Raw genomic sequence first — 25,648 nt, 5'->3', positions numbered from 1 at the left:
CCTCTGTTAACTTGTATATGCTATACATTTATAGTCATAATACAATCTTTTCGTAACATTAAGTATCGGAATGGCATTGAACATTTCAGCAGGAAGTCAGAGACGACGATCGGGGTGACATTAGGAAATTTTGAATAAAAAGCTTTTCATATGTCTAGGCCTTGTTGACAGAGCACAGATTTACAATGTTGATCAAGGAATATTATCAAGCCTTAAGGGATTTGCCCCTATCTCCACAGTAGGAAACTTGTTGTATATCATGTAAATGCATTTTATATTTCACCTAGTGGATGGAAGCTGGGGGCAATGGTCCAGGTTTTCACATGCAGCGTTACGTGCGGAAAGGGAACAATGACCAGAACAAGGCTGTGCAATAATCCAGAGCCGGGCAATGGTGGTAAAAACTGTCCTGGCTCCCGTTTTGAGCAGAGGAGGTGCACGAACAGGCTTTGTCCAGGTAAATCTATGGCTTAGTATACAAGTACAAGATTAAGCCTTTACCTGATATGTGTAAAAAAAATGTGAAAGAATTTCAGAGATTAAGAATCTATAAACTCATTGATATTTCCATCCTTACGAAATGTGACTTTTGTAGAAAATGTAACTGCATGTAAAGGCTAATTAAGTTACTGTGAGTACTCTGCATATCAACCTTACAAGAAGTTGAAAATTAATTAAGAACCAAAAATTGGACATTTTTATGATTAACGTAGTTAGAATATTTTTGATCTTATTTTGATGTTTGTGAGACCACTTGATTTCGTGAGTAATGAATTGTTGTTTTGGAAAGAGAGATGCAGGATAATCTTTTTTTTAGGTTTAATAACTAGATCGATTTTGGTTGATATAAAATTAATGGATATACTTTTTTTAACAGGTCCTATCTAGCAGAGGCCAACAACTTGTCTGTTTTTGTTACAGTACACGGGGGATGGTCATTGTGGGAGAGTGGACCTCCTGCAGTGTCACTTGCGGGTCTGGTATCCGCTCACGGAACCGGAAGTGTGACAGCCCAAACCAAGACATGGCGGCAAAGATTGCACTGGCCCTTCTAAAGATGATCAGAAGTGTAAAAGTTCCAGGCCTTGTCCAGGTATCTTTGCAATGGAAGTAGATATTCAGCTGATTTAATTTTTTTTATCCTCTATATAACAGTGAACGCATTGGAAGAATAAAAAAGCGTATCTTTCTTCACCTTGGGTGTATAAACCTTTTCGTTGTACTAGAATATCTAGTTATCTTGGTTCTATGGAATCCAAATCTATACGTCCGTTTCTATTCAGTTGACGGCGGATGGTCGTCCTGGACGAGTTACGCCCCCTGTGACGCAGTACGGTGCAGCTGGGAAGCCGGGACACCGAATCCGAACTCGCAGCTGTACAAACCCTAGGCCAAGATTTGGTGGCAGATTTTGTAAAGGGAACAGCTTCCTTTCTCTAGAATGCCTCAACGACGAAGGTTGCCCAGGTAATTTTCTTTGAACGGAAATTTTTATTTTATTATTATTATTTTTATAAAAAATTGAAAGGTTGCTTTAAACGCAATGCTATTTTCAGCGCTTGTATAGTATGGGCTCTTTATAGGCCTAGCATAGCTAATCAATCCTACATCTTTTAACAATAATCCAGCCGTTGAATCTTTTTGTTATCGGATGGAATGTGCTTTAATATATGACGCAGGCTAATAATGATCAGACATATCTCGATACTAATGGCTTCAGTGATTCCTTTTTTCAGTGAATGGAGAATGGTGTAGATGGAGCAAATGGTCTCCATGCATTGCTACATGCAAAAGTCTCCTCAATCACCTTGCATATGAGCGGCGAGAACGGACTTGTTCGTGTCCATTTCCAAAGAATGGCGGAAAAACGTGTGATACAGATGGTGCGTACTTATTTTAAGTTATACATTAATAAATATTATGCTTAAAATTATTCAGAGAAATGTGGCGAAGCGGATCCAAGATATTGCTGTGCTGTCACCGATTCACACGACGCTAATTCCTTACGTTAAAAAATCATACCATCCATTCAAACAAGTTCAGAGTGTAAACAGTTCTTCTTTGGATGACCCCGATTTCTTTTGTTCCAGAGGCCACGGGGTTTGAAGTTCGAGAATGTGCTGACGTACCAATGTGTGATTATAACTGGCTACCCAGAAGGAGAGTAAGTCGAGTACCCTGGGGTTCGAGTACCTGGGGTTCGATTTATACTCTGTATGTGATACTTTAATATCAAACTCACTCGACTGTTGTATCATTGGTTTGATAGGTTTATCATGTATAATTGGGGTAATGTTGTGATATCGGCATAAAGTTGAATCAAATTATAAATGGTATCCTTCGTTACATTTAAACATGGACTAAAGTTTTGGCAGCTAAAGTTTGTCCTATCACCTCTCAGGAATCAAAGATTACAATGACATAATAATTTTGTGACCTTCTATAGACAGTTGGGAAATTTACTGTAGCTTGTAATTAAACTTTCAGAATTAACAACTAAACAATCAGTGTTTCATGTGTTTTGAAATTCAGAACCACAGAAGGAATTATCAAGGGGGTGCAAGGGGGATTCTCCTGGATCAGGAGATGGGAGTGACATTACCTGCGATCAGGTAACATTAAAACACGATCAAAATTATCCATGTCCTTTACCTTTGTGAGATGTTACTGCAAAGCGAGTATATTTTCTTACAAGCTGATGCCGATAATTGTGAAGAAATAATAACTGCAAAAACTCGACGGTAATCACAGTAGCGTAAAGAATGTATTTACATGGGAATTTGACAAATGACATCCCTTTGTCTGCCTCTTTTCTACCATAGTTATATTATTCAGAAAATATAACATATGATATATGTATTAGAAGGGATATTAAATGTTAAACCTATTCATACACAACGAACATTCAAACAACGAACCCCTATACATTTCTCGCATGCACTTGCAGGAGGACGATGTCCAAGACCCGGATACAGATTCTGACATGTGGTCCGGAAGTGGTGCACAGGATAATAGTGAGACCGACACATGAGTCTGGGAACCGGCTATACTTTCCGTTTATATATGTTTTGTGTAAATACTGGTAAAACTCCTTTTGATGTGCTTGTTTACTTCGTGAGAAGTTGTACATAATGTATCCCAAGCATGATGCATCTCTGAAATCAACAAAAATGCTCTCTGTGATTTGTGAAGCGGAAAACAAATTATGTACTGTTTAAAACCTTTCACTTCATTCAAGTTATAGATCATGAAATATCAATATTGCCTTCAACACTCATATATTGATTTTAACTGATAAATTAAGAGGATAGCAAAATTTGCAATTTCCACGATTTATTTATTGATATTGATAATTTTGTGGAATGTCATTTGCTGGTGTAGTGTATACTAATAAAAAAAACTACTCAAATGTCGCATTTTCACTTCAGTGTTTAAATTTACTACTGTACTTCATAGCTGTGATCGATTTCACTCGTTTCAGTTATAATGGCATGATTACGCCAGTGTTTTTGTGAACTAATTGACATAGTACAGATCTCAAGTGGAAATGGAGTATGGTAATGGTTATTTCGAACGAGAAAAAAAAGACAACATCTAGCTGGTCTAGAGAAACACTGTCTTTGGATATTTTCCTTTAAAGTAGGCATTAAAATCATACCTCAATGCAAAATCAACCTACCTTCGCTTAGGTATTATTTGTTTTACAGTATTTTGAGACATTTTGTATCGATTGGCCTCACGTATCAGTTACGTGAGCATAAGGCGTTAAGTGTTTCCCACGAATTTTCTGTACCATATTTAGATGTATGTATCAAGGGGTGGCGCAGGGAAAAGTCAAGGAAGAAGCCACATGTTTGGGATCAGTATATATACCTACCTGTTGTTAGCTGCTATACCATTATACCAGTAGAGACTGGATCTGTCTGAGAACTATTCTTACAAACCCAAATTTGGAATTTCAGCGTTCCATGGAAAATTTTTGTACTGTTCGTGTCTTTAAGAAACAATCTTCGAAAGTAATATTACCAGGTAGAATGTAGTATAAATAAAGATCCGTTTCATTTGTTTTTTTCAAACTATTTCTAAATATCTGTGCTCTTGAAGTTTTACTCTTGGAATGGTCCCCATTTTCCTGCGTAATGGCTAATCGACTCGACTGTTGATTGGTCTGTTGCAATGCACGAGTAACGCCTATGTCATCGCATAGGCAGGAATAAATATATTAGACTACATAGATTAGAACCGAACTAATTTACTGGGGAAAGGTTCCCTTAGGTATATATACTGCCTGCTAATACAGCACTTTAATGTATATATTAAGAAATCTACAGAAAAAGGGCAGAAAAGATATATCTGCCCTTTAATATATGACAAGTAGAGCAACGGGCGACTTTACATACAACGCGGATATCAGACTGTGTTTTAAATATCACTACGTTGTAATGATATAGACACGTAATATAAAGGCCTAAAATATGCTCTCGCCTGTTAGTATTAATGCATTTCAATAAAATGTTTTATGCATAAAACCCTGAAAAATCGTACTCGTAATTCAAGGAGACTTTGTGATTCCATCACGCATTTTTTTCTTGTATAAGGCCTATCTAAATAAATAATTATCAACGTGAGTTTCATATTTACCATCTACAGTCAACCATAGCAATGAGTTCTCTAAAAGTGAATCCTAAATTCGCAGATCATTACTAAAACACGTCATCTGTTCAGCTCAGTTGGTTAGCGCGCTAGCGCGTCGTAATGAGCTAGGAGTCTCTCACCAATGCGGTCGCTGTGAGTTCAAGTCCAGCTCATGCTGGCTTCCTTTCCGGCCGTACGTGGGAAGGTGTGCCAGCAACCTGCGGATGGTCCGATGGCCCCGGGCACTGCCCGGTTTCCTCCCACCATAATGTTGGCCGCCGTCGAATAAATGAAACATTCTTGAGTACGGCGTAAAACATCGATGAAATAAATAAATAAATAAATAAATAAATCATTTGTTCAGTAATCTTGTCTGTTTCATGTGATTCACGGGATTTTGAAGCAGGCTAGACTTGCTTTCAATGGAATATAACGGAGTTGCCATATTACGTTGAATAGCCCTATAACCATTACCTACATGTAGCGCCATGGAGGTCTTGAATTAAAGTTTTCAATAGGGAAAAAGTTCAAGTAGACAAACGAATGGTGATTTCGTCACGGTGGAATTCACTAGGTCTACCGTAATCCTGCCAGTCGTGAGACTTTGAGCTTCAAAGACTTTAATTCAAGAATTAAAGTTACCCCTATTAATGATATAATGTCACTCTCAATCTGGCATCTAGATTGTAAGCAACTTTACAACGTACATAAATGTACAACAGCTGCTTCCGGCTATGATAGGAGTGCATCCGCCTTCCCATTGTGAGGACCTGGTTCCGGCATAACTGAGCTTCATATGTACACTCGCAGAATGTGAAATACATCCAACAAGAGAAAAGTATTTACAGTCTAAATAGGTCCGCATAGGCCGGTATTTAAGTAATGTAAATAGTTTTCACATTGCGTGTTTACAATTCGAAGGGAACAGGGAGTATGGGGAGTCTTGTGGTGAACCTGGGGTTCGTAGCTCTGTTCGCCATCCTTGTTGCTACTCGAGGTTAGTCCCTTTATGAACTCAAATTTTTGCTGTATATGGTGTATAACAGAAACTTTATAACAGAATCTTCAGGCTTTTTCACGTGTGGACCTGGCTTTCAACCACTTATCTACCATACATTATTCCAGATTTAACATAGTTTTGACGTCATACTCTTGGCTACTCCAAAAACTGTAAAATTTTACAACAAAACGACATATTCCCCAACCCTGGAATTAAAATCTGACCATTAATTCCACTATTGGGCGCCGACTACTTGATTACCAGTCGTTGGTCTGCGGCTTGATGTCAGGATGGTCTTGAAGTACTTTGCCATGTGCAATCCTATTTCCCTGGGGCTCTGCCAATTTATTTCTTCTGCCCATACAACTCATCGCCTCCTTAGTCATTGTATATAACAACATAAAACATGGGAGGCCTTGTTTTATAGATTCAATCTTCAAGAAACCGACTAAATATGTACCATATTGTGGAAAGGCAAGTGCCATTTCGCAATTTCAAGAAATGATTTATTAATTTATTGTCTTTTTTTATACCAAACTCAAGGGTATACCGAAAATATATTTATTTGATTGATGTTTTACGCTGTATGTACGATGGCGACAAGCATTATTGTGGGAGAAAATTCCCTTGTAGAGAGAATTCCAGTATGAGCTGGACATGGACTCGCAGCGAGTTCCGGGGTCATTGCGCTAACCACTCGACAACGGGGGCCCCTATATACTGAAAACTAATTCGAGCCCATTAAGCCTACGTCACACATCCATTGTACTATATATATATATATATATATATATATATATATATATATATATATATATATATATACTGTTTATATGGGACAACAGATTTTGAGTTTGAACACTTTTCATATAGATGTATGAAGATCATGTGCATATTTTGGGTCTGACAGAGGATGGGGGGTTGGTCAGCTTGGACGCAGATACGTAAGTGTACGGGACACACGTGCAATGCCACATCCGGGACGGTCTTTGATTATAGGCGATGTAACAACCCTTACCCCGTGGATGGGGGTTCCCCTTGTAGAGGTACCCGGTACAGATCACGGCTGTGTACACCTGAGGGCTCCACATGTCCAGGTAATAAACACTGAAGAGGCTTTGCGAGTTATTTATAGATGGATAAGCTCACATCTTTAGGGGACAGGTATTTCCCCTCCCTCATTAACGAAGTAAGAAACATACGTCATAGTCATTTGAAAAATAAGCAAACCACATTAATAGAAAATCAAAATACCTAAAGGTACCAACTGAAAGTTTATATTTACCGGTACTTTTTGCTTCACAGATTTGCATAACAACCATTGCTGGGTGATATCTGAAAGACAACCCTGTAGTTCTTTCGCCTTTTGAGTGATTAGTGTCTCATAAACATGATGTTAAAAGCAAAGACCACTTTTTTGCCGCCTTGCCACCCTTACGCACAATTCTTTTTATTTCATAACGATAAATTGGTTGCTGAAGGTTAGAATTGGTTTACCTCGGTGGAAACCGAGAGTGAGAGTGCGTGGTTGGTGGGGCGTAATGTGTTAAATGGGTAACTCTAATCTATTAATCGAATTTTTGTTTCTATTTTAGTATAGTCCAAATAGTCACCTTTCACAGAGTATCAACCACGTATGTGCACGCTTTTACCGTTCAAAATGGGTAATAGAGTTACCATAATTCCTAAAAGCAGTTTTCATTAGAACTTTTTCGAACTTTCAAGTGATTTGATAATAAACGGTGCAGACACGAGTCTGATATTAAATGAAAGCTGGCACTAATGTAACCGTTATATTGGTCCCAGCTGAACGGCATTAATTTGAGCTATTCCAAATGAGTGTAAATGCAAAAAAAAAATAATTGATTTGATTAGCGAACACGGATTTTCTGCCAAAAAATTCCGGTGTAATCTCTTTAAATGTTGCGTTTCATGCAGGTCTCTTGCAGCTTGCGTTTCAATTGGGCTAAATTTCTGGCAACACCCTAAGAAATATTTTCAATAATGTTTATTTACGGATTGAAATCGTCCACGTTTATGTGTATTTATAAATGCAAAGGCGTAGGAAAGCGTACATTGGTCGTTTACTATCGAACAATTGGTGGGACAGATAAATATGATCGTTATCATGAATAAATAAATCCATAAAATCCATCTCCAGATTTCATACATCGTCTTGTACGGTTGTATATCGGTATACATCGGCGTAGGAAGCAAATGAAAAGTGGGGTGGGGTTGGGAGTTCCCAACCAATGAGATGAGGGCTCAGGGGCCGCCAAGACCCTGGAAGCTCTAGAACCCTACATAGCCGTAGGCGCGTTTGAACGTGTTTTAATAGAAAAAAACATATCCATCCTCAAGGTTGTAATGAAGATGGCCTATACTGCACAATTTGGCACAAATTTCGTTTTCGGATCGCTTCCATACTTTACTTGAATACACTTATTTTCCGTTGGATTAACGATACGCTATGTGAGTTGTAAAATATTTACTCTAATAGCGCATGCGGATAAACTAAACAATGTTTATTATACACTGACCAGAGTAATCAGGTCTGTATAGGCAACAAGGCGGAGAGGTGGTGGGGTCGTACATAGGCCAGCGGAACGACTATCCCAGTCAATTTATTATAGGCAAGGGTCAAGGGGCCACCTAAACCCCGGAAGCGCCGAGATTCCAGACGTCTGGAGATATGCCTTTTCGACCAATTATAGTAAACATAAGCAAATGTAGGGAGCATTTAATTCGAAATTTGTGTGCTAAGATGGAGATAATCTTAACGGGAGCTAGGAGCATCCACAAAGTGGCAAAAACCTAAGAAAAACCTATGATAAAAACCTAGGGAAACTCGATATTTATATTCTTACGTTCTTTGTGATAGAAACATACAAACATGGCTTCATAAAACATTAACATCGCTTTTAAATATTATCGCCTTGCTGAAAAATTGCCATAAAACAGGGCAGGTCTTGCACTGAATTTTGCTGGGGGCTGGGGCCTTCCGGAGGAATTAGTAGTCGTGTGTTTTCACTCCGTTTGAATGCTCAGTTTTGCAAATTACAAAATTTCAAAATACCCTGACGACATAAACGCCCCCCCCCCCCCCCCCACGTTTGATCCAATTAAAAGAAATGTTTTAAAACCCGATTCAACAGTGAAGAAAGTAATTAACATTCACTGTGGTGTTTTCTTGTATATATTTGGGTCGAAAAGAGGGCCCAGAACATATGCATATGAAATATAGATGATTTTACAATAACGTATTTCAAAGACTATCTTTAGAAAACAACAAACTTTCGGCCAGCAATTGGCTTAAAACCCATTAGACAACTTATCAAGCTACTCACCAGATCACCCGTACAAAACAAATAAATAAATGTTCACATGCATCGTTGCTTTTTTTTTTTTTTTTCGTTTGTCTTAGTTAATGGTAATTGGTGCGAGTGGGGGGTGTGGAGCACGTGCGAAGGATGCCTGGATACAATAAGCGGAGGCCCTCACCGTACAAGAGAGAGACAGTGTAAATGTCCTGAACCGAAGAACGGAGGTCAGTGTGGTAAGTGAATATTCCTGACATAATGCTTCTGGATCACGAGGTTATTATTGACACAATTCTGCTCTCCATTGTGATGTGAAAAAAATATCGCCTTGTATTAAGATATGGTACAGGAACTTCTAATAACACAGTTTATTTATAAATACAGAGGCCGACTCGATCCTTGGTTTCTGGTATCATAAGTAAGTGTTCCGGAGATTTTACACCTACTCCTGCCTGGTCAAAAACGGCTTGGGAAGTAGAATAGCCTAAATTGAGTGAACAAAATATATTTCGAAAGAAGGGGGCAAATCTAGTCGACCTCTAGTTTATCAGAAATGAAGTAAAATTTAGAAAATGTTTCCTAATGATACATTTACAGTTTTTGGTAAGAAAAAAGGAACAGTGTATCACTGACAAACGGTAAAAAATGTCGACCAATAGGTTTACCCAAGTTTTTGATACTTGCTCCTCAAATATCGACCAAAAAACTTCTATGGATTTAAAATTCCTAAATTTCAACATTGATAATATTCAATCATAAGTTTTAACTGAATCTAGTTTATATCTTTCCATATTAAGTTGGACAGACTATTTATGTTTATTGCAGAGCCTTATGGTATAGTAGGCACTGACAAAAGCGAGTGCGTAACTCTACCGCCATGTTCAGGTAATATACCGACCATAAAAAGACCACCCCCTATTAAATGTGATGACATCACAGCTTTTGAGAAATTGTAGCCCGTTGACATTTTAAATTTTAACATCACTGTTGTTTTTCTACCTCATGTTATTTAAGTCAAAATACTTGTTGGCGTTTAAGTTCTTACGACAACTATTTTAGTTTCGCGTGAGCTGTTACAGTAAAACCTTAACTTCAAAGGTTTAAAATTAAAATTAAGGAGTTTTTAGAGAGCAGTCTTGAAACATACTTAAGCGGAAAGAATTGATCAGCAACAGAAAATGTCTTTAAAATCGTTAAAGTTACGACTGTGAAATTCAAACTGTGATAACAAAGTAATCGTCAACAATGACATGCTTGGTATGTAGTTTCTGATCAAAACACGGGCATTGAGAAAATTTGCACTCACGCTGCTTCTAATAAGACAAATTTTGACCTTCAGATATAAAAACGGTATCAGCAGGGACCACAGGCTCCCCAATCAACTGGGAACGTTTTACGGAGGATGCGGATGACATTGTTTTTGAAAATTATGAGTAATAGTCTGACGATGACGGCCTCTCTACATACATGGAATCTCTCACAATGAATAAAAACATCTTAAATAACGTAAAAATTATTTGACCACCTCATCTTCCTTGTGAAGTTGCGCTGTACCCAGAATAAAGAAAAATGTAACAGTTTATTTAAATACTAGTTTTAAAAGCTTCCACTTTTGGGAAAATGACTTTCAACACGGAAGTAGAATCTATTCTACCTCCGCGCTTTCAACTTCTCTAATCTCAAATTAAGTGAGCGGCTGAATTGTTTAGCTTACATGCCTACAACTACTCTATAGCTTACACATACATGACGGAAAGCCTTGTAGACAGTAAATAACATTAAAAAATCAACCTGAACACCCAGCAGTAATCTCCTATCATGTGCCATTTTGTTACCATACTCGTGTGTGTGTGTGTGTGCGTTGTCCAAAGATGTATGGCGGGGACAAACACCTTTCTAGTGGGGACAGCTCCTACTGGGGACGTCCCGGGTCTGCTTTGTGGTGTTGCCCTCTTGAAAGAAGGGGGTGAAAAGGGTCCAGTCCCCGGTTTGTATTTATAGTTAGCATGGCGGTACACGTATTCTACACGTGTGTGGTGTGCACCTTTTTGACGTTTGTCCCCGGTATGCAGCAGTATGTAACAGGGATACGAAATCGTCCCCATTATAACGTACAAGTGTAGGCTTCCAGAGCATGGCTTTGTGCTTCGTATTGCAGTGTGTAACATTGTAGAACAGTAAGTGATAGGATATTCAGCTTCTCACATTTGTCTCTCCAGCTGATCTACACAGTTTGTTCACAAGTTCACGCCGTACTCTAGAATGTTTCACTTATACGACGGCGGTCAGCATTATGGCGGGATTAATCCGGGCACAGCCCAGGGGAAACCCACGACCATCCGCAGTTTGCTAAAAGGCTTTCAACACATACGGCCGGATACATGCACATACATAACATTAAATTTGCAACATTCATGGTTACACCTAGAATAATCCCACACCACACTATGCATAAAAATAGGCCGGTACGTTTTTAATAACTAGACATTATTTATTAAAATTTGCGGAAAACAGAATTGCGATTAATCAGTCTGTGAACACTGCAAGTTCTCACAATTAGCCGTGGCAAAAGTGAATAGTCAACCTCTAACCTCCGTGGCCGAGGGAGTTAGCACACAAGACTGACCCCTAAGCGCCCCATCCAAGTGGTCGCTTAGGGGTCCACCATTGTGAATTTCACCATAATACTGGCCGCCCTTGTATTTGTGAAATATTTTTGAGAAAGGCGTAAAATACCACAGAAATATTTAAATAAATAAAACAGTAAACCCGAATAGTGTTCGCACTTAAGATAATGATTCCTACTTATTAAGTTTATTAAGTAGTTTGTCCATACTTAGTTCATGAATCACTGAAAGGAATGTGTTGCTCCGCATAATTCAAGAGGTGTAAATAGAGGAGTGTCCCCGCTCTTACAGAAATTTAAGCTTGCCACAAGCCATCCAACTTTTAAACTATCTAAAAAAGCTATCTGTAAGCTTCCCACTACCTAGCCTAAAGTCTCTGCCAGCTTGCACAAGCTTCCCAGTTTTGCCAGTAGTTAACAGGAGCTGCCTGATTGTCACTACTACCTCCCTTATGAAAATTTAAGGTTGTCACATTCTATCCACAAGCTACCCGCGCCAGCCAAAGTGTAAGTTGCCCACAAGCTGTCCTGTAGGTCTTATTTGAAACATAGCTCCCTAGATAAGTAAACAGTGGAGAGTTTTTGCTAGCTTGTGGGAAACTTGTGCTAGATAGCAGTCACAGCCGGGGAGTTCCTGCTAACTACTGGAGAGCTTGCACAGGTTAACTTGAGAGCTTGTGGGAAGCTTGTGCTAGCTTGCAGTCACAGCCGGGGAGTTCCTGCTAACTACTGGCATAACTGGGGAGCTTGCACAGGTTAACTGCAGAGCTTGTGCTTGCTAGCAGTCACAGCCTGGGAGTTCCTGCTAACTACTGGCAAAACTGGGGAGCTTGCACAGGTTAACTGCAGAGCTTGTGCTAGCTTGTGGGAAACTTGTGCTAGCTGCAGAGACTTTAGGCTAGGCAGTGGGAAGCTTGTGCTAGGTAGTGGGAAGTTTGTGCTAACAAGCGGGAAACTTCAGTAAGCTAGCAGGGAATATCAACAAGCTCATTTAAAGTTTGAAGTTTGGATAGCTTAAGGATAGCTTGTGGCGCACAAGCTTAAATTTCTGTACGGCCTAGCACAAGCTCTTCACTCAAAGTCTTTCTGGGTGTTCAAGCTGAGGCAGCCACTGCCCCTCAAGTAAGTCACTCTCCTAGGTACTAATAAAGCACATGTGGAAAACATTAAGACAGGACACTGGACACCCAATTTTAACATGGGGTGTATAGAAATTGTCCACGTAATAAGCCTGTCAGATGGCCAGAAGGAGCAGGAAGATGTACAGAAAGTTGAACTTTCTTTTCTGTACCTTACCATCAGTGGCAATGTACTGCTTGTTTTGCAGTAATGACATTGTGTTACAAAGAGTGTCTACATGTAGTTGAACAGTGAAGCCTCTGTGTTCACAAAGTAAATCAAGCCTGGATTACATGTATATCAAGAGGAGTGAGGTTGGAAACTGTCTGCATGGCCTAGCTGAACATTTACTAGTGCTATACTGTATTAAAGTGTGAGTCCCTATTTTCACCTTCACTGTCAAAGTAATCTTGTATATTTTTCAATTAATTGATACTTTATCATACATAAAATAGGTACCCTGTAATTCTTTAATTGTCCCCTGAGCCTATACTGGATAATTTCTCTGTATAAAAGAACGTGACATATAAGTGCATTGCATTTGTAATTGTCATAACTGCACCACTTCTCCATCACGATCGGATGGTATAGAAACTATACGTATCGATGCATCGCTAATGATAACGACTCCAATCAGGTTCACCAGTCTTGGTAAATATCAAAGGGAGCACTATCTTTTTGGTGATCCCGGTGTGCATTATGTCCATTTTTTAACATGTGAATAAAGACCTCATTCAGATTTCATTAATAATTAACAGATCGTTTTCTCAGGCAGTATTCACTGGGACATTTACCAGGTATATTGGCTGGATGCTTTTAATGTCCATTTAACCATGTTAACTGGTATCTTTTCCATAAATTTTATATCAACTGGAACATTCCATAAAAAGATGCAATATGGTTGTCAAAAGACTTGTGAAAGTTCATGAAATATTTTATGCATGTTTCAAATGGGAGCTTACAAGGTGCTCCTGGCAAGCTAGCCCACATTTCGTGATTTAATTAAGATTGTGGAAAAAAGCCCAAGCTTGTCAGGGAAACTAGCACGACATAGTATGGGTAGCTAGTCCAATATAGCCAGGAGAGCTAGCGCAAGTTAACACGGGGAGTTACGATAGTGTCAGCTACCATGGATCTAAATCAGCTAGAAGAGTTAGCTAGCTACGTATCAAATGATGCTTAAGGGCAGTTTGTGGGCAGCTAACACTTTAGCTGGCAGGGGTAGTTTGTGGATAGCTTGTGACAAGCTTAACTTTTCACAAGGGCAGTTGATTCCACACTTAATTATTAAAACACTGACAGGAATGTGTCATATCTTGGTTAATAAAATATTGGATGGAATGTGTCCCCGCCGAGTTCATAAAATTTAAATGGATGAGTGTGTCACAACTGATGTGTCCCCAATTAGTTTACAAACTGCCAAGATTGGAGTGTGTGCACACTTAGTACACAAACTACAAAGACAGCAGTGTGTCCCCAGTTAGTTCACAAACCGCCATGACAGGTGTGTATGCTCACTTAGTTCACAAACTGTCTAGACAGGTGAGCGTACTCACTTAGTTCACAAACTTTCAAGACAGCAGTGGGTCCCCACTCAGTTCTCAAACTGGTAAAACAAAAGTGTGTGTCCCCACTTAGTTCACAAGGTGCCAGGACAGGAGTGTGTGTTCCCACTTTGATCACAAACTGCCAAGACAGCAGAGGGTCCCCACTCAGTTCTCAAACTGGTAAAACAAAAGTGTGTGTCCACACTTAGTTCACAAGGTGCCAGGGCAGGAGTGTGTGTTCCCACTTTGATCACAAACTGCCAAGACAAGAGTGTGTGTCCCCACTTTGTTCACAAAATGTACTTGAATACAACTTGTCCCCTGCTCATAGGGTGGATAGTTAAGTTACTTATTTTTAGACACAGAGGGAAAAGGAATGCATGGCAGTTCATTTGGAAACATACAGAATGGCGCTATGAAGAAAGAAGATTAAAATCTTGATTGCATATCACTGATCCCGTTAGTATAATTGTGTAATGATGTCCCCCCTTACACCTTTGCTACATATGCGTGTGTTTGTCTGGAAAGGAGGGGGAAAGGGGGCTTTTAGTGGAAATCTTCAGTATTTGGGTATTTCATCCTACATATGAAATAAAGATAAACCATAATAAATATGGTTATTTAAAACAAAAGGTTGCCTAAACAAGAAACGATTAATATTCAATTGTGAAGAAGTTCAAAAAGCAAATTAACATAAAGAATTTCAAGGTTGTAATAATCGTGACATTTTACATAAGTCAGTACTAAACCAATGGAACAACAAAGGGGTTCTCATGTGCCCAGACAACAATACAATTACAACATGTGCATCTTTGAAGGCATGCTAGGCGTCAAAATATTACACTTAAGCTCCAGCAAGAATTTACATATGGAATTACTCACTCCATTTGGCTGTAATGTGACCGCAGAAAGACAATGGTATAAAATGAACACGGCTGCTGATCATAATAGAAGAAATCCAGGAAAAACTCTCACACTGCAATGGCCATCTACACATTGATTTCGTATACAGGAGAAACAGATACAGAATTTCCATGGTTTAGCACAAAGTGATAACGCAAAAAGTAAAACATATGACAAAGCTTTCTTAGCCGAACTTTTACATGTAACAATCCAATATCATGGCTAGTTTTGGGAAAAAGTGATCCACCCACAGCTTAACATTTGAAAACTAGAATTATTTACGTGAAGTTAGGAGGTTTAAAGAAAATATAAATTCAGTCACTAAAGATGAATAAATTAATAAAGTAGTATTCCAGAAATGTTGTAAAAATATTTTTAAAATTCTACACAGCTTATCAACAAAATAAATAGCAAACAATCATCAGTACCTAGCCACCCATTTGGTGACGCCATTTTGCCATGTTATAGCTATCTACACTGACGTCACAGAACCTTGGAGCTCTCCCGTACCATCAGTTTTCAACAATGTGACAATGAGAAAATACCAAAAGCGCTTGATACTCAACCAATGAGTGTCAGCTCTGTTCCGTGTTCAAAGGGCCAATTTTGTTTTAATTTGGCATTCGGTCAGAGCCATTTTTGTGGACACATGCGTTGTGTTTTAGTCGCTCTGCTTGCCCCTGTCCTGCATGGGGGAGGCATTTGGCCTAGCTGACTGTACCGAATTTTGGGTATAGAGCGAACATAGTAGGAACTTCTGATTGAAAACAGTCTCTTTCATTCATATTTATTTTTCGTAATAAATCTGCCTTTGATACGGGAAAATAATGCAACTATTTTCACCATATTTTTCAAGCTATGACTCACCCGAGGCAGTTTTCTTGTCAGCTCACCCTGACATGTTACTGCAGTATCCTGCCCAACATGTACACATTGTGACAGGGACAGCCGTTCTCAGTTAACTGCTCAGCAATGTGTGGTTCAAAATACATCAGTTTAACACTTGAACTAACAGCAAAACGCAGTTTACTGCATTGATATCTGTTTACCCAATTTAAGAAACCACACTGACAATCAACAGCTAATAGATTTCTTGATGTGATAGCCAATTATCACATGACGCTTTCAGCGCTGGTGATTGGCCAAGTTCACAAGGACATATACAAAATGGCTACTCAGAGTGGATTGTCCGTCAGTGCCATATCCGCAGTGCTGAACTCGGATTTCAAAACTTCATAGGATACACTTATTTTTCTGTGACAACTGTGCCCAATATCACTTTTTCTAAGAATATATAGTGGCAGACTTTATGTTCACTTTAATGGAGGACAATAATACTCTAATTCACTTATTACAATCAGACAACTTTGGACACGTGTTCAAGCTCACGGAGACATCCCACATTTACTACTGGCTTTGTTGCTTGGGTCGAGAAAGTAAGGTGACATACAGACTTTGTTGATATCAAAATAACTTCAAAAATTCCTGCACTATTTTCAGGAATCTCATCATTCATGATTACCAAGAAGGCTTGGCAAATTCATTGTATCTTTTATAAAGTTAACCAAAATTATAACAAGAACATTCACCAAACCATCCTCAGATCCTTCTAAAGTTGCTTTCAGGTACTGCATAACATACCAACATCATTAAAGCCAAAAAAAACCACAAAATCCCACATGTAAAACACTCAATCAAAAAGTATTATTTGGTTTCTTAGAGTTGTAGTTGTTTTAAGATTTTATTTATTTATTTGATTGGTGTTTATGTGGTACTGCGAAACCAACAACCATCCGCACACCTTCCCACATAAGGTTGGAGAGGAAGCCAGCATGAGCTGGACTGGAACTCACAGCGACTGCATTGGTGGGAGACTCCTGGGTCATTGTTCCAGGCTGGCTAGCTAAGCCCCTCAGCCAAGGAGGCCCCTATTTTAAGCTTTTATCAGCAAGTGTAACATCAGTAGTGACTGTGAATTATTACAAATGACACATGTATGTATTGGTATTATGGCAGATTCACAAAATCTAAAGAAAAAAATCTTTTTGATATGGACCATACAAAGCTATAAAAATTCACTGTGATGAATGAGACCATGTGTTACATCACTGGTCTTAAGTAATCTAGTAACCGGTGTCAACTACTTTACTAAAAATAATCTCACATACTAGACTCTTTCATTCCTACTGCCAGAACAAAATACACCACATACCCATATTCCATATTCAAGTTCTCTCTCTAACGTGCATGCAGATAGGCCTGTCACGACAGCCCTAATTCAGAGAGAAGCCTCGGGTAAACAATGCACTTATGCACACCCACACCCTTTGGAAAAATGTCTTCTTCAATCTCCACAAATACCCAAGAGTTCACCAATAGTAGCTGTCCGAAGCCCGTACTCATGACCCATTTGCTGAAGCTTATCATCCCCTGAAATACACAAAGTTGTAAGTAACAAAACACAAAATACATTAACAAGAATCTACTGGTTAAAACAGTGTCAGTGTTTTCATGTGATTTATTTATGTATCACTTATTTCATTGATGTTTTACGCTGTGCTCAACAATACTTCACTTATATCACGGCAGTCACGGTTTTGGTGGCAGAAAGCCTTGTGTCTGATTACATACATATTGATAAGTACATGACGCAATATACAAATATACCAAAATCATTGCTTTCACTTACATACAGATTGACAAGTGCCCTACATATATGAACAAACTCCAATATGGTTGTTTCTAATTACATTATCTACTGGCATTCTATATATGGTTTGACACTTTTGCTATACAACGTAGCTAAAAATGGTTCTTGGATAAAATCAAGTGTAAAGAGTATAGTATTTGCTATAAATCTGTTTACTTCAGGAGTGTTAAATACTTTAACATTCACTTATTGAAAGAGGACAGACTTGTGCGCACAGGAAATTTAGCAGTACCCATGCAGCCACTACAAATATGCCTACTGACATACGTCACAGAACACACTCAGACCTACTCCAGTGACTTTCATAAACCTTATATCGAATAGCTTCTTGGTCCATGTAGACTCGTCAACTTGGATTACAGAAATACTGATCCATGTACAATTTAATTTGTTAGCCAACAGTGCTGCCAGGCTACTAGTGTGTTAGCATCTAGCCTGGTACATATGGTGTTTTTATGATAATAGAGATAAACAAATGGTAAGAATAAATGGGGATAAACTGGATTTGAACTTCAGAATCCGAGACTAAACAAACAGATGTTGACTTCTTTCAATATCCTTAATTCCAATCAAGATAAATTATGGGTAAACAGGGTATGTAATCTGTGACATGTTGTATCAAAGTTACTGAAAAAGTGGCACAATTTTCCGAGCGTCTCGTGAGAAACATACATCTATGTAACTCACTTGTACACCACTCGTTCAATAAATTCGAAATAATTCATCACTCACTGATTTCCTGTACTTGTACAACCATGTGGTGAAAATCGCATGAATCTGTCTCATGCAGGCAGCGAAATTTGGCCTGCCGGCGAAACCCAGAAATCGGTTACGTCTTTTCCGCCTCGCCTAACCGATCATTCGGTTACGCCACGTATGTTTATCAACCCGATCGGTTACGCTAATTGTTACGTGGTTTATGTTTCAGGCATCATTATGGATCATTAATAAAAGTATTCAGCTCAATGTTATGTTTGTTTTTCTTTTCTATATCTAGCAGCTCATACCGTAAGGTTGGTGAACAAAAGAAAGAGAAATTTTACACTCACACGGTGTTTCAACGTTGTGTGTTGCCTGGTTGGTACTTGACTCCTGTGGCACATTTTTACGTGAAATTCCGTTATACAGGCTTATATGTGAAAAGATAAGTCAAAATAAATAATTTGAGTATTATCTCAAAGCCTGTAAAGCATATATGAATGATTACATTTCCATGTGACCAGCACAGGCAGCTGGCTGTGGCTGACCGCATACTGGCCGCGTTGTGATTATGAAAGCTGTTCAGTCCAGTTTATCTGTAGTTACCTAATGCACACTGACTCTAAGGACGTTCTCGTTGGACAGTTGGCCTAACCGATTTTCCGGTTAGCCAAATTGAACCGCACGTAACCGTTGCGCGACCGACGGTTTCGTTCGCGCCAAATTTCGCTGCCTGTCATGCCTTTCCAACCTAAAGGAAATCTGCCAACCTCAGCCTTCAGGCTGCTTACCTGACTTGGACAGTAGCACTGTTGCCTGGTCCACAGAGCAGTGCTTCTTGTGCAGGTCACAGGCACATGCCACCGACTCCTCTGCTGACAGGAATTGTGAAGAATCACAGCTATGTTGCTGGAGAAGATCTACCACACCTTCTTTGATGAACTGAGTCAATAATCTAAGCACACCACTTGCCTGGGCATTGGCAGAACTTCCCTCTTTAAAAATCCGCCTGCAGAAAAAGCAGAGAATGGTATTAGAACCTTTGATTGAAAATATTTTTTCACTGGTGTTGTTCACTGGCATACAAGTCTGTCTTAATTCAGCATGCATTTTTTTTCATTCAAAAATGTTCATTCATTCAAACTTTCAGTTTTCAATATTTGGAATTTTATTAATTGTAACAAGATGTGTTCACTGCATTTCATGGGAAAACTTCATGAATGTGAAGAAAATGGCAAAAACATGTGAGAGCATAGCCAAACAGAATTGAGGCATGTCTTTCAGTAAAACTGTTCCTGTGTGCCTTCACTTAGAACGAGATGTTAGAGGGAGACAATTTATAGGATGCACCTCTTTCTCAAACTGACCTTTTTGTGGCAAGCTTACAGATCTGCTGGGAGTGAACTTTCACTGTCAAATCACAGCCTCTTTCTTGTTGTTTCTTCAGGTGATTTAAAATTCGCTCTAGATTATCTAGTCAAATATAAAAAAAAAAAAAAAAAAAAGATTTCATTAAACTGAACAAAAAAGTTAGCCACATACAAGTCAATAAAGTCAGGCACTAGATCTGAAAAATACAAATAGAAGCGCGATATATCCACATCAAGAGTTTCTTCGAGTGTGGTAGTGTGTTAGGGCGATTTTTGTGAGCACTGAGTCATCTTTCTGCATTCCTTTTTGTCTTGGTCTATGCCTGCATCATTGGTTGTAAACATGCCAGCCTACAGTCATCAGGGAACATACTAAAAATATTCTTTCCTGTCATTTTGAAGACACGTCCTTAATAAATCTGGCATTGTTTAGGAAAAATTACTCAAAGAAATCCTCTCAATTTCAGGGAATGGCTGTTTTGTTACCAGCTTACACAACATACTGCAGCCTCTTGTCCAACATATATTTGTTCTCAGTTTCACATGAATGTTTGACTGTTAACTTGGATCAAAATGCTTCAGTTTAATTCTGAAAATAACATCAACTTGCATAAATATCTGTCTATCCACCATAAGACGCCATGCTAACAATCAGGAGACGACAAAAATTTTGACATTCTATGTATATACAGCTTCAGACTTTATATTCACTTTTAAGTACTAACAAACGACGTTCAAATATTTATACAAACATATCAAAAGATAAAAAATTCAAGCATCTTTCCAGCGGGTGGCTTTGTCCATTTCGTATAAAAGTGGCTTCTGATGCAAGGCCCCTTCCAATTCTAGCAGATACTGTACGACTGCCAAGAGGAAATAAAATGTGCTGATTGAAATTATGGATTTGGAGGAAAAATACCAATGTATAGGATCCGAACAAAGGGAGAAACTCGGGATCTGCGGAATTCGAGAATACAGACGACCCCTCCCACCAATCCCCCACCCCCGTGACTGTTGTGGTCCAGTGAACAGCTGAGTATTTTGTCTGATGCGGGATAATATTAACTACATGTTTACTCAGTGACAGGATACATGTTTATACTGAGCTATCATGTTCTGAATTTATCCTGCAAAATACCCATCAAATACAGCGCAGAAGGCTGACGTCAGAAAATGACTTGCTCCAGCCACGTCACTGTTTCATACCTGAATACTTAAACCAAAAGAGATAACCTAGTCAACAGAAACACACTAGTATCATATGGAATTGGCTACAAGATACAGGAACATACACCTTAGACTGTACATGTCCAGAGAAAATCAGAAAATGTAAATTTGTTGTAAACCTGTGAAGACCAAAGGGGTAAACTCACCTGGACTGGACTCTAGGTACACCGAGTCGTCAGGTATCAAAATACCACCAGCAGCAGGCAAGATTCCAGATGAGGATGACACACTGGCTGGTAACAGACAGGCTGTCCTTGTGGGCGTTTTGAAGACTTTCCCCCTCAGCTGTACCACTTTAGTTGACGAAACAGTTCTCTTCCCGCTCAAACTGTTCAGAGTCACCGGATTACTAAGGACTGCTCTCCTATCATAATCACTGGAAGGAAACTTCTGTGAGGAGACTGAAGAATATCTGTCACACAATACTTCCACTGTAGCCGTGGCCTTCATCTCTCTTGAACTGGCTTTCACTTCATCCAAATAAAGGTTGGTCATATCCCCGTGTGTTAACACAACATCTTTGTTTGACAGCATAACTGATTCTGGGTGAGTTTTGATTGAGATTGCAGTGCAACAGGTCTCCTCGCTGGCTCTTGTGCTAACTGACCAACTGGTGTCAGTGCTTTTACCTACAGGATCTACCTTCTTAAGCCTTTTCACACACAATGTAGAGGGTTTTTTCTTAGTCCCTTCCTTCAGATTCAACGGAACTGGGTCTTCAAACAAAGGTTTTCCCCACCTTGAAGTCCTTTTACTCTTAACGTGAGAACCTTTGCTTTCTCTGTTTTTTTTCTCCTCCTGCGAAAGAACGGGGTCTGCCACCCTAGTGGCACAGTACGGTGCTGTGTGCATATTGCCTGGTCTGTAATTAAACACATTAATTTCTCTTACCATCCTGTGCTTTTCATCATTAGGGTCCTTATGTAGTAGAGATGAAATTTGGCCTAAATCCACTGAGTCTCTGTTATTCTCTTTTAATGTTCTAGCATCCTCATACACAGAATCGGATTTTGTCTGTGGTGAACCTTGGTAATTTAGAAGTTTGGTAGAATTGTAATTCAGACCTGCAGTAAATAAAAAATCTAGCTTTGGAGCAATTTCTTCCTTGACTTCAGTGACAGATTTTGGAGTTGGTATCCATGGTGTTTTACAAGAAGTCATATTTGAATCAGGATCTGCAGAACAACCAGGTGGAGATGGGGACAAAGACCGATCATCAAGGTCAAATGGGTCATACAGTTCGCTACCCCTGTTTTCTAGCATGGGGGCAGAATCTTCCTCACTTCCAGAATTTTTCACATCGGGTTCACTTTTGCTCAAAGGTTTGTTGTTGAGGAGATCCTTCCCATGAACCACCACCCCATCATCCTGTGGAAGTGTTGATAGACTCCCACAGGTGTCACCAACTGAATGCCAAGAATCACAGTTTGATAAAAGATGACTATGTCTGCTCCTGTTTGGGATATAATCAGAACAAGAGTCCATGGCTAGATCTTCAGCAGAATCAGAAAAAAAGGTCTGCTTAAGCCCTGGGACCGAACTCTCCTCCCCAGAACTTCTTTGTTTTTTATATCCAGGACACCAGTTTAAGTCACTTTGCAGAAGACAATCTGGCTGAATCTGATGAGTTTCTGCACTCAGAGATGACTTTCTCTTCTTATTTTGGTCTTGTGCTTCAGAGTTTGTATCCACAGATAAACAGTCTGGCAGACTCACCTGATCATAATTCTGATATATACTGGGTTCCTTTTCACTCACCAAATTACTTTTTGTATCAAACTGTGAAAACTGTATTTTGGGGGGTAAGAAGCTTCCAGGTCGTATTTCAACAGTTCTGAAAGGCTTTGACAAACCCTCTTTACTATTACTGTCATTATCTGTTACTATTTCAGGTTTTACAGTCTGAAATGTCCTTTTAAATTTCACAACTGGCTTTACTTTAGAAAGTGTTGAACTTATGCTGGGATTCTGTTGTTTCAGTGACCCACTGTTTGGTTTGTCTGACCATTTATTCGATATAGATTTATCTACAATTGTTTCCTTTTCATTTGATAACTTTTTCCAAAATTTGAACAAAAAATTATGTCTTGCCATTGAATTTTTTGCTGGCCTTCCAGACAAAGATTTGGCAGGAATGGTTATTTCAGTTTTATTTAGATTTCTACATCCCTCAGCCTGTGTATTTCTGATATGGCTTGCCACACATTTACCACTATAACTGGATGTAGACACTATATCTGAAACATGCACGTTGTTTGGTTTCTCTCCAAAAGTTTTTTCCATTGACATGTCAGGGTGTTGCCTAAAAGAATGAAACAAGCAAATATATAAAAGTACAGCCACGGTCGTACTGTTAAAAAATCACAGACAACAAACCAATCACATGCACATGTAAGACCAACAGCTCTGCATCAAACATATATTGGTAGTAAGGCTTCTGTAGTGCTAACCTCTGGACAATATCAATGTATAACTTCAACTGAAGGGTACTACCTGTATCTCTTTTTGAGATATATGTACCAGCCTTAGCATTGAATAAATACATAGTACGAACCAAGTCATGAATTTTATCATTTTCTGTAATTAGGTTGACCACAGGTCAAAAAGTGAAATATCTCGTCATATTATAATCCTTTACATGCATGTAAATCTTAAGTTCAATGCATGACGTACTTTTGAGGTACCCTTAACATTTACCTAAACACTAAGACAACAATGAATTAGGCTTTTATTAATGTATTAAGCAAGAATAATAATGTGCGACCATCTGCAGGTTGCTAGCAGACGGAGAGAAAGCAGTCAGTATGAGCTGGACTTGAACTCAAATCGCCTGCACTGGAGAGAGGCTCCTGAGTTATTGTGCTATGCTGGCACACTAACCACCTCATGTGTCATTCAAAGCCAAGAAGAAATCAGTAGAGTAAAACAAATAACCACACTGGATACAAGTTTCAAAAACGCTTGAAGTTTTGTGCAACTAAAGATTATTTAAATCCACTACAAATACACAAACAACCTGTAAGTTTATCTTGTATGTTTTTACAACTATAAAGACTTATCTGGGTTAGTATTGTTAACTTGCAAATCTATTGGAAAAAAAAGTCACAGTATGAAAACCAAAAAACGTAAGAAAAATTATACAGAAAATATTACCTTGACGTATGGGTATTGCTGCATGTTTGTTCATCACATTTTCTTGTAGAACTCACTTTCACAGGCTGAATGATAAGAAAAATAAACATTTACTGATAACTATGTGATCAGAATGGTGTTTTAATATTAAAGAAAATGACATCTCAATATTAAAAACAATGCCAGATAAACTACTGAAAACATTTCTTTATGAATCATTATGATAAAAATACATGACATTGAAACTTTCATAGGCTGGTATTTCTAATCCTTCAGCCATTATAGTGTAATGGCAACTTTGTTCACAGGTAAACAGCCCAGCTGACCTTTAGAAAACGGTAAACAAGTCTTACGATTGTGATCCCTTCATGAGAATTGGGTTTCTGCACATCACTGGGCTTCATCTGGTGTGGTTTCCTTGTTTTGGGGGACTGTAGTTCCTGACAAACAAGGTGGTGCTCTTCTGCACACTCCCCACTAACAGGAGAATGGTTACTGGTTGATACAACTGTTGTGGTCAGCTTGGCAATTTCCTTAAGGCTAGACTTTGGTTCATTCCTTGGTATACATTCAAATGATTGAAACCTATCAGTCCCTCCAGTGCTCTTCGAATAAATACATTCTCCTGAATGCTTGTAAGAAATATCAGTTGACTCTGTGACATTTACTAGGGGACACATCTCTTCCACACAATGACTTGGAGAACACCTCTTTGGTTGTAAACCTCCAATGGACTCTTCTTTAATCACTGCCAAACACCTATTAGGAGCACCTGTCTCACTATTGTAAGTTTGTAAAGAGAGTTTTGATCTGTTAACACTTGAAATTTCCAGCTGAACATTTTCCTCGGCCTGAAAGTGAACTTCAGGTGCCTGAGTGTCTCTGCCAGATGATGCGGGTGTCATGCCATCTGGGCATGTATATAGATCAGAACTTCTGCTTGATGTGATGGATGAACTTTGATTGGCCCCAGTTGATAAACTTGGCCCAAGAGAGCCATGAATGGTTTCACCAGGGGTTTCTGCACATTCTCTATCTGTAGTTCCAGACAAGAAAGTCAGTTTGGTCAACAAGGTTTCCTTCTTGGAAATCTGAGGTGCAACTCCATCACAGGCCTTGATGACTGGCTTTGATCGCCCATGTTCAATACAAGGTGCTATGTCTACATCACATTTCTCCTTGCAAGACTTATCCTTCTGTGAACCGACATTTTTCCAGCGAGATCTTCTCAGTCAACTCTATATGTCTGTCACTGGTGTCTGGAAGTCCTCTGGTGTGGATCACAGAATTAACGAAATCAGAGACCCCCATTTTCTTGTCATCAAGTGGCGGTACGCTGTTCCTGCTAAAAAATAACATA

The 25,648-nt window shown here is 39.0% G+C and overlaps 3 protein-coding genes across 5 annotated transcripts in view; 1 reads left to right on the top strand and 2 right to left on the bottom strand.

Annotated features, from left to right (window-relative positions):
- The first annotated feature begins 322 nt into the window (after positions 1-322).
- Positions 323-10,543, top strand: LOC135471036 (semaphorin-5B-like). The gene is made up of 12 exons (XM_064750085.1): positions 323-457; positions 922-1,093; positions 1,284-1,467; positions 1,737-1,883; positions 2,091-2,165; positions 2,533-2,612; positions 2,948-3,014; positions 5,557-5,594; positions 6,546-6,732; positions 9,060-9,191; positions 9,781-9,840; positions 10,295-10,543. Exons 2-12 carry the CDS (start codon positions 932-934, stop codon positions 10,390-10,392), a joined length of 1,230 nt encoding a protein of 409 aa, XP_064606155.1. The 5' UTR covers positions 323-457; positions 922-931; the 3' UTR covers positions 10,393-10,543.
- Positions 10,544-10,889: 346 nt separating this feature from the next.
- Positions 10,890-25,467, bottom strand: LOC135471975 (uncharacterized). The gene is made up of 6 exons (XM_064751444.1): positions 24,642-25,467; positions 24,310-24,374; positions 21,303-23,458; positions 19,927-20,032; positions 19,351-19,568; positions 10,890-17,580 (listed from the first exon to the last, which is right to left on the bottom strand). Exons 1-6 carry the CDS (start codon positions 25,191-25,193, stop codon positions 17,495-17,497), a joined length of 3,183 nt encoding a protein of 1,060 aa, XP_064607514.1. The 5' UTR covers positions 25,194-25,467; the 3' UTR covers positions 10,890-17,494.
- Positions 25,467-25,648, bottom strand: part of LOC135471974 (uncharacterized) — a 35,478-nt gene continuing 35,296 nt past the window's right edge. For 2 of the 3 annotated variants that reach the window (XM_064751439.1, XM_064751440.1), the window contains one exon: positions 25,467-25,633. In XM_064751439.1, the coding sequence (XP_064607509.1) occupies positions 25,477-25,633 (157 nt within the window). In that variant the 3' untranslated portion in view covers positions 25,467-25,476. The remainder of the gene's footprint in view (positions 25,634-25,648) is intronic. The other variant, XM_064751442.1, reaches the window with a different exon arrangement.

This window comes from Liolophura sinensis, chromosome 7, assembly GCF_032854445.1.
Source record: "Liolophura sinensis isolate JHLJ2023 chromosome 7, CUHK_Ljap_v2, whole genome shotgun sequence".
In the NCBI taxonomy this organism is placed as follows: Eukaryota; Metazoa; Mollusca; class Polyplacophora; order Chitonida; family Chitonidae; genus Liolophura; species Liolophura sinensis.
Note: the sequence above shows the minus strand (reverse complement) of the source record. Positions and strands in the feature narration are given on the sequence as shown.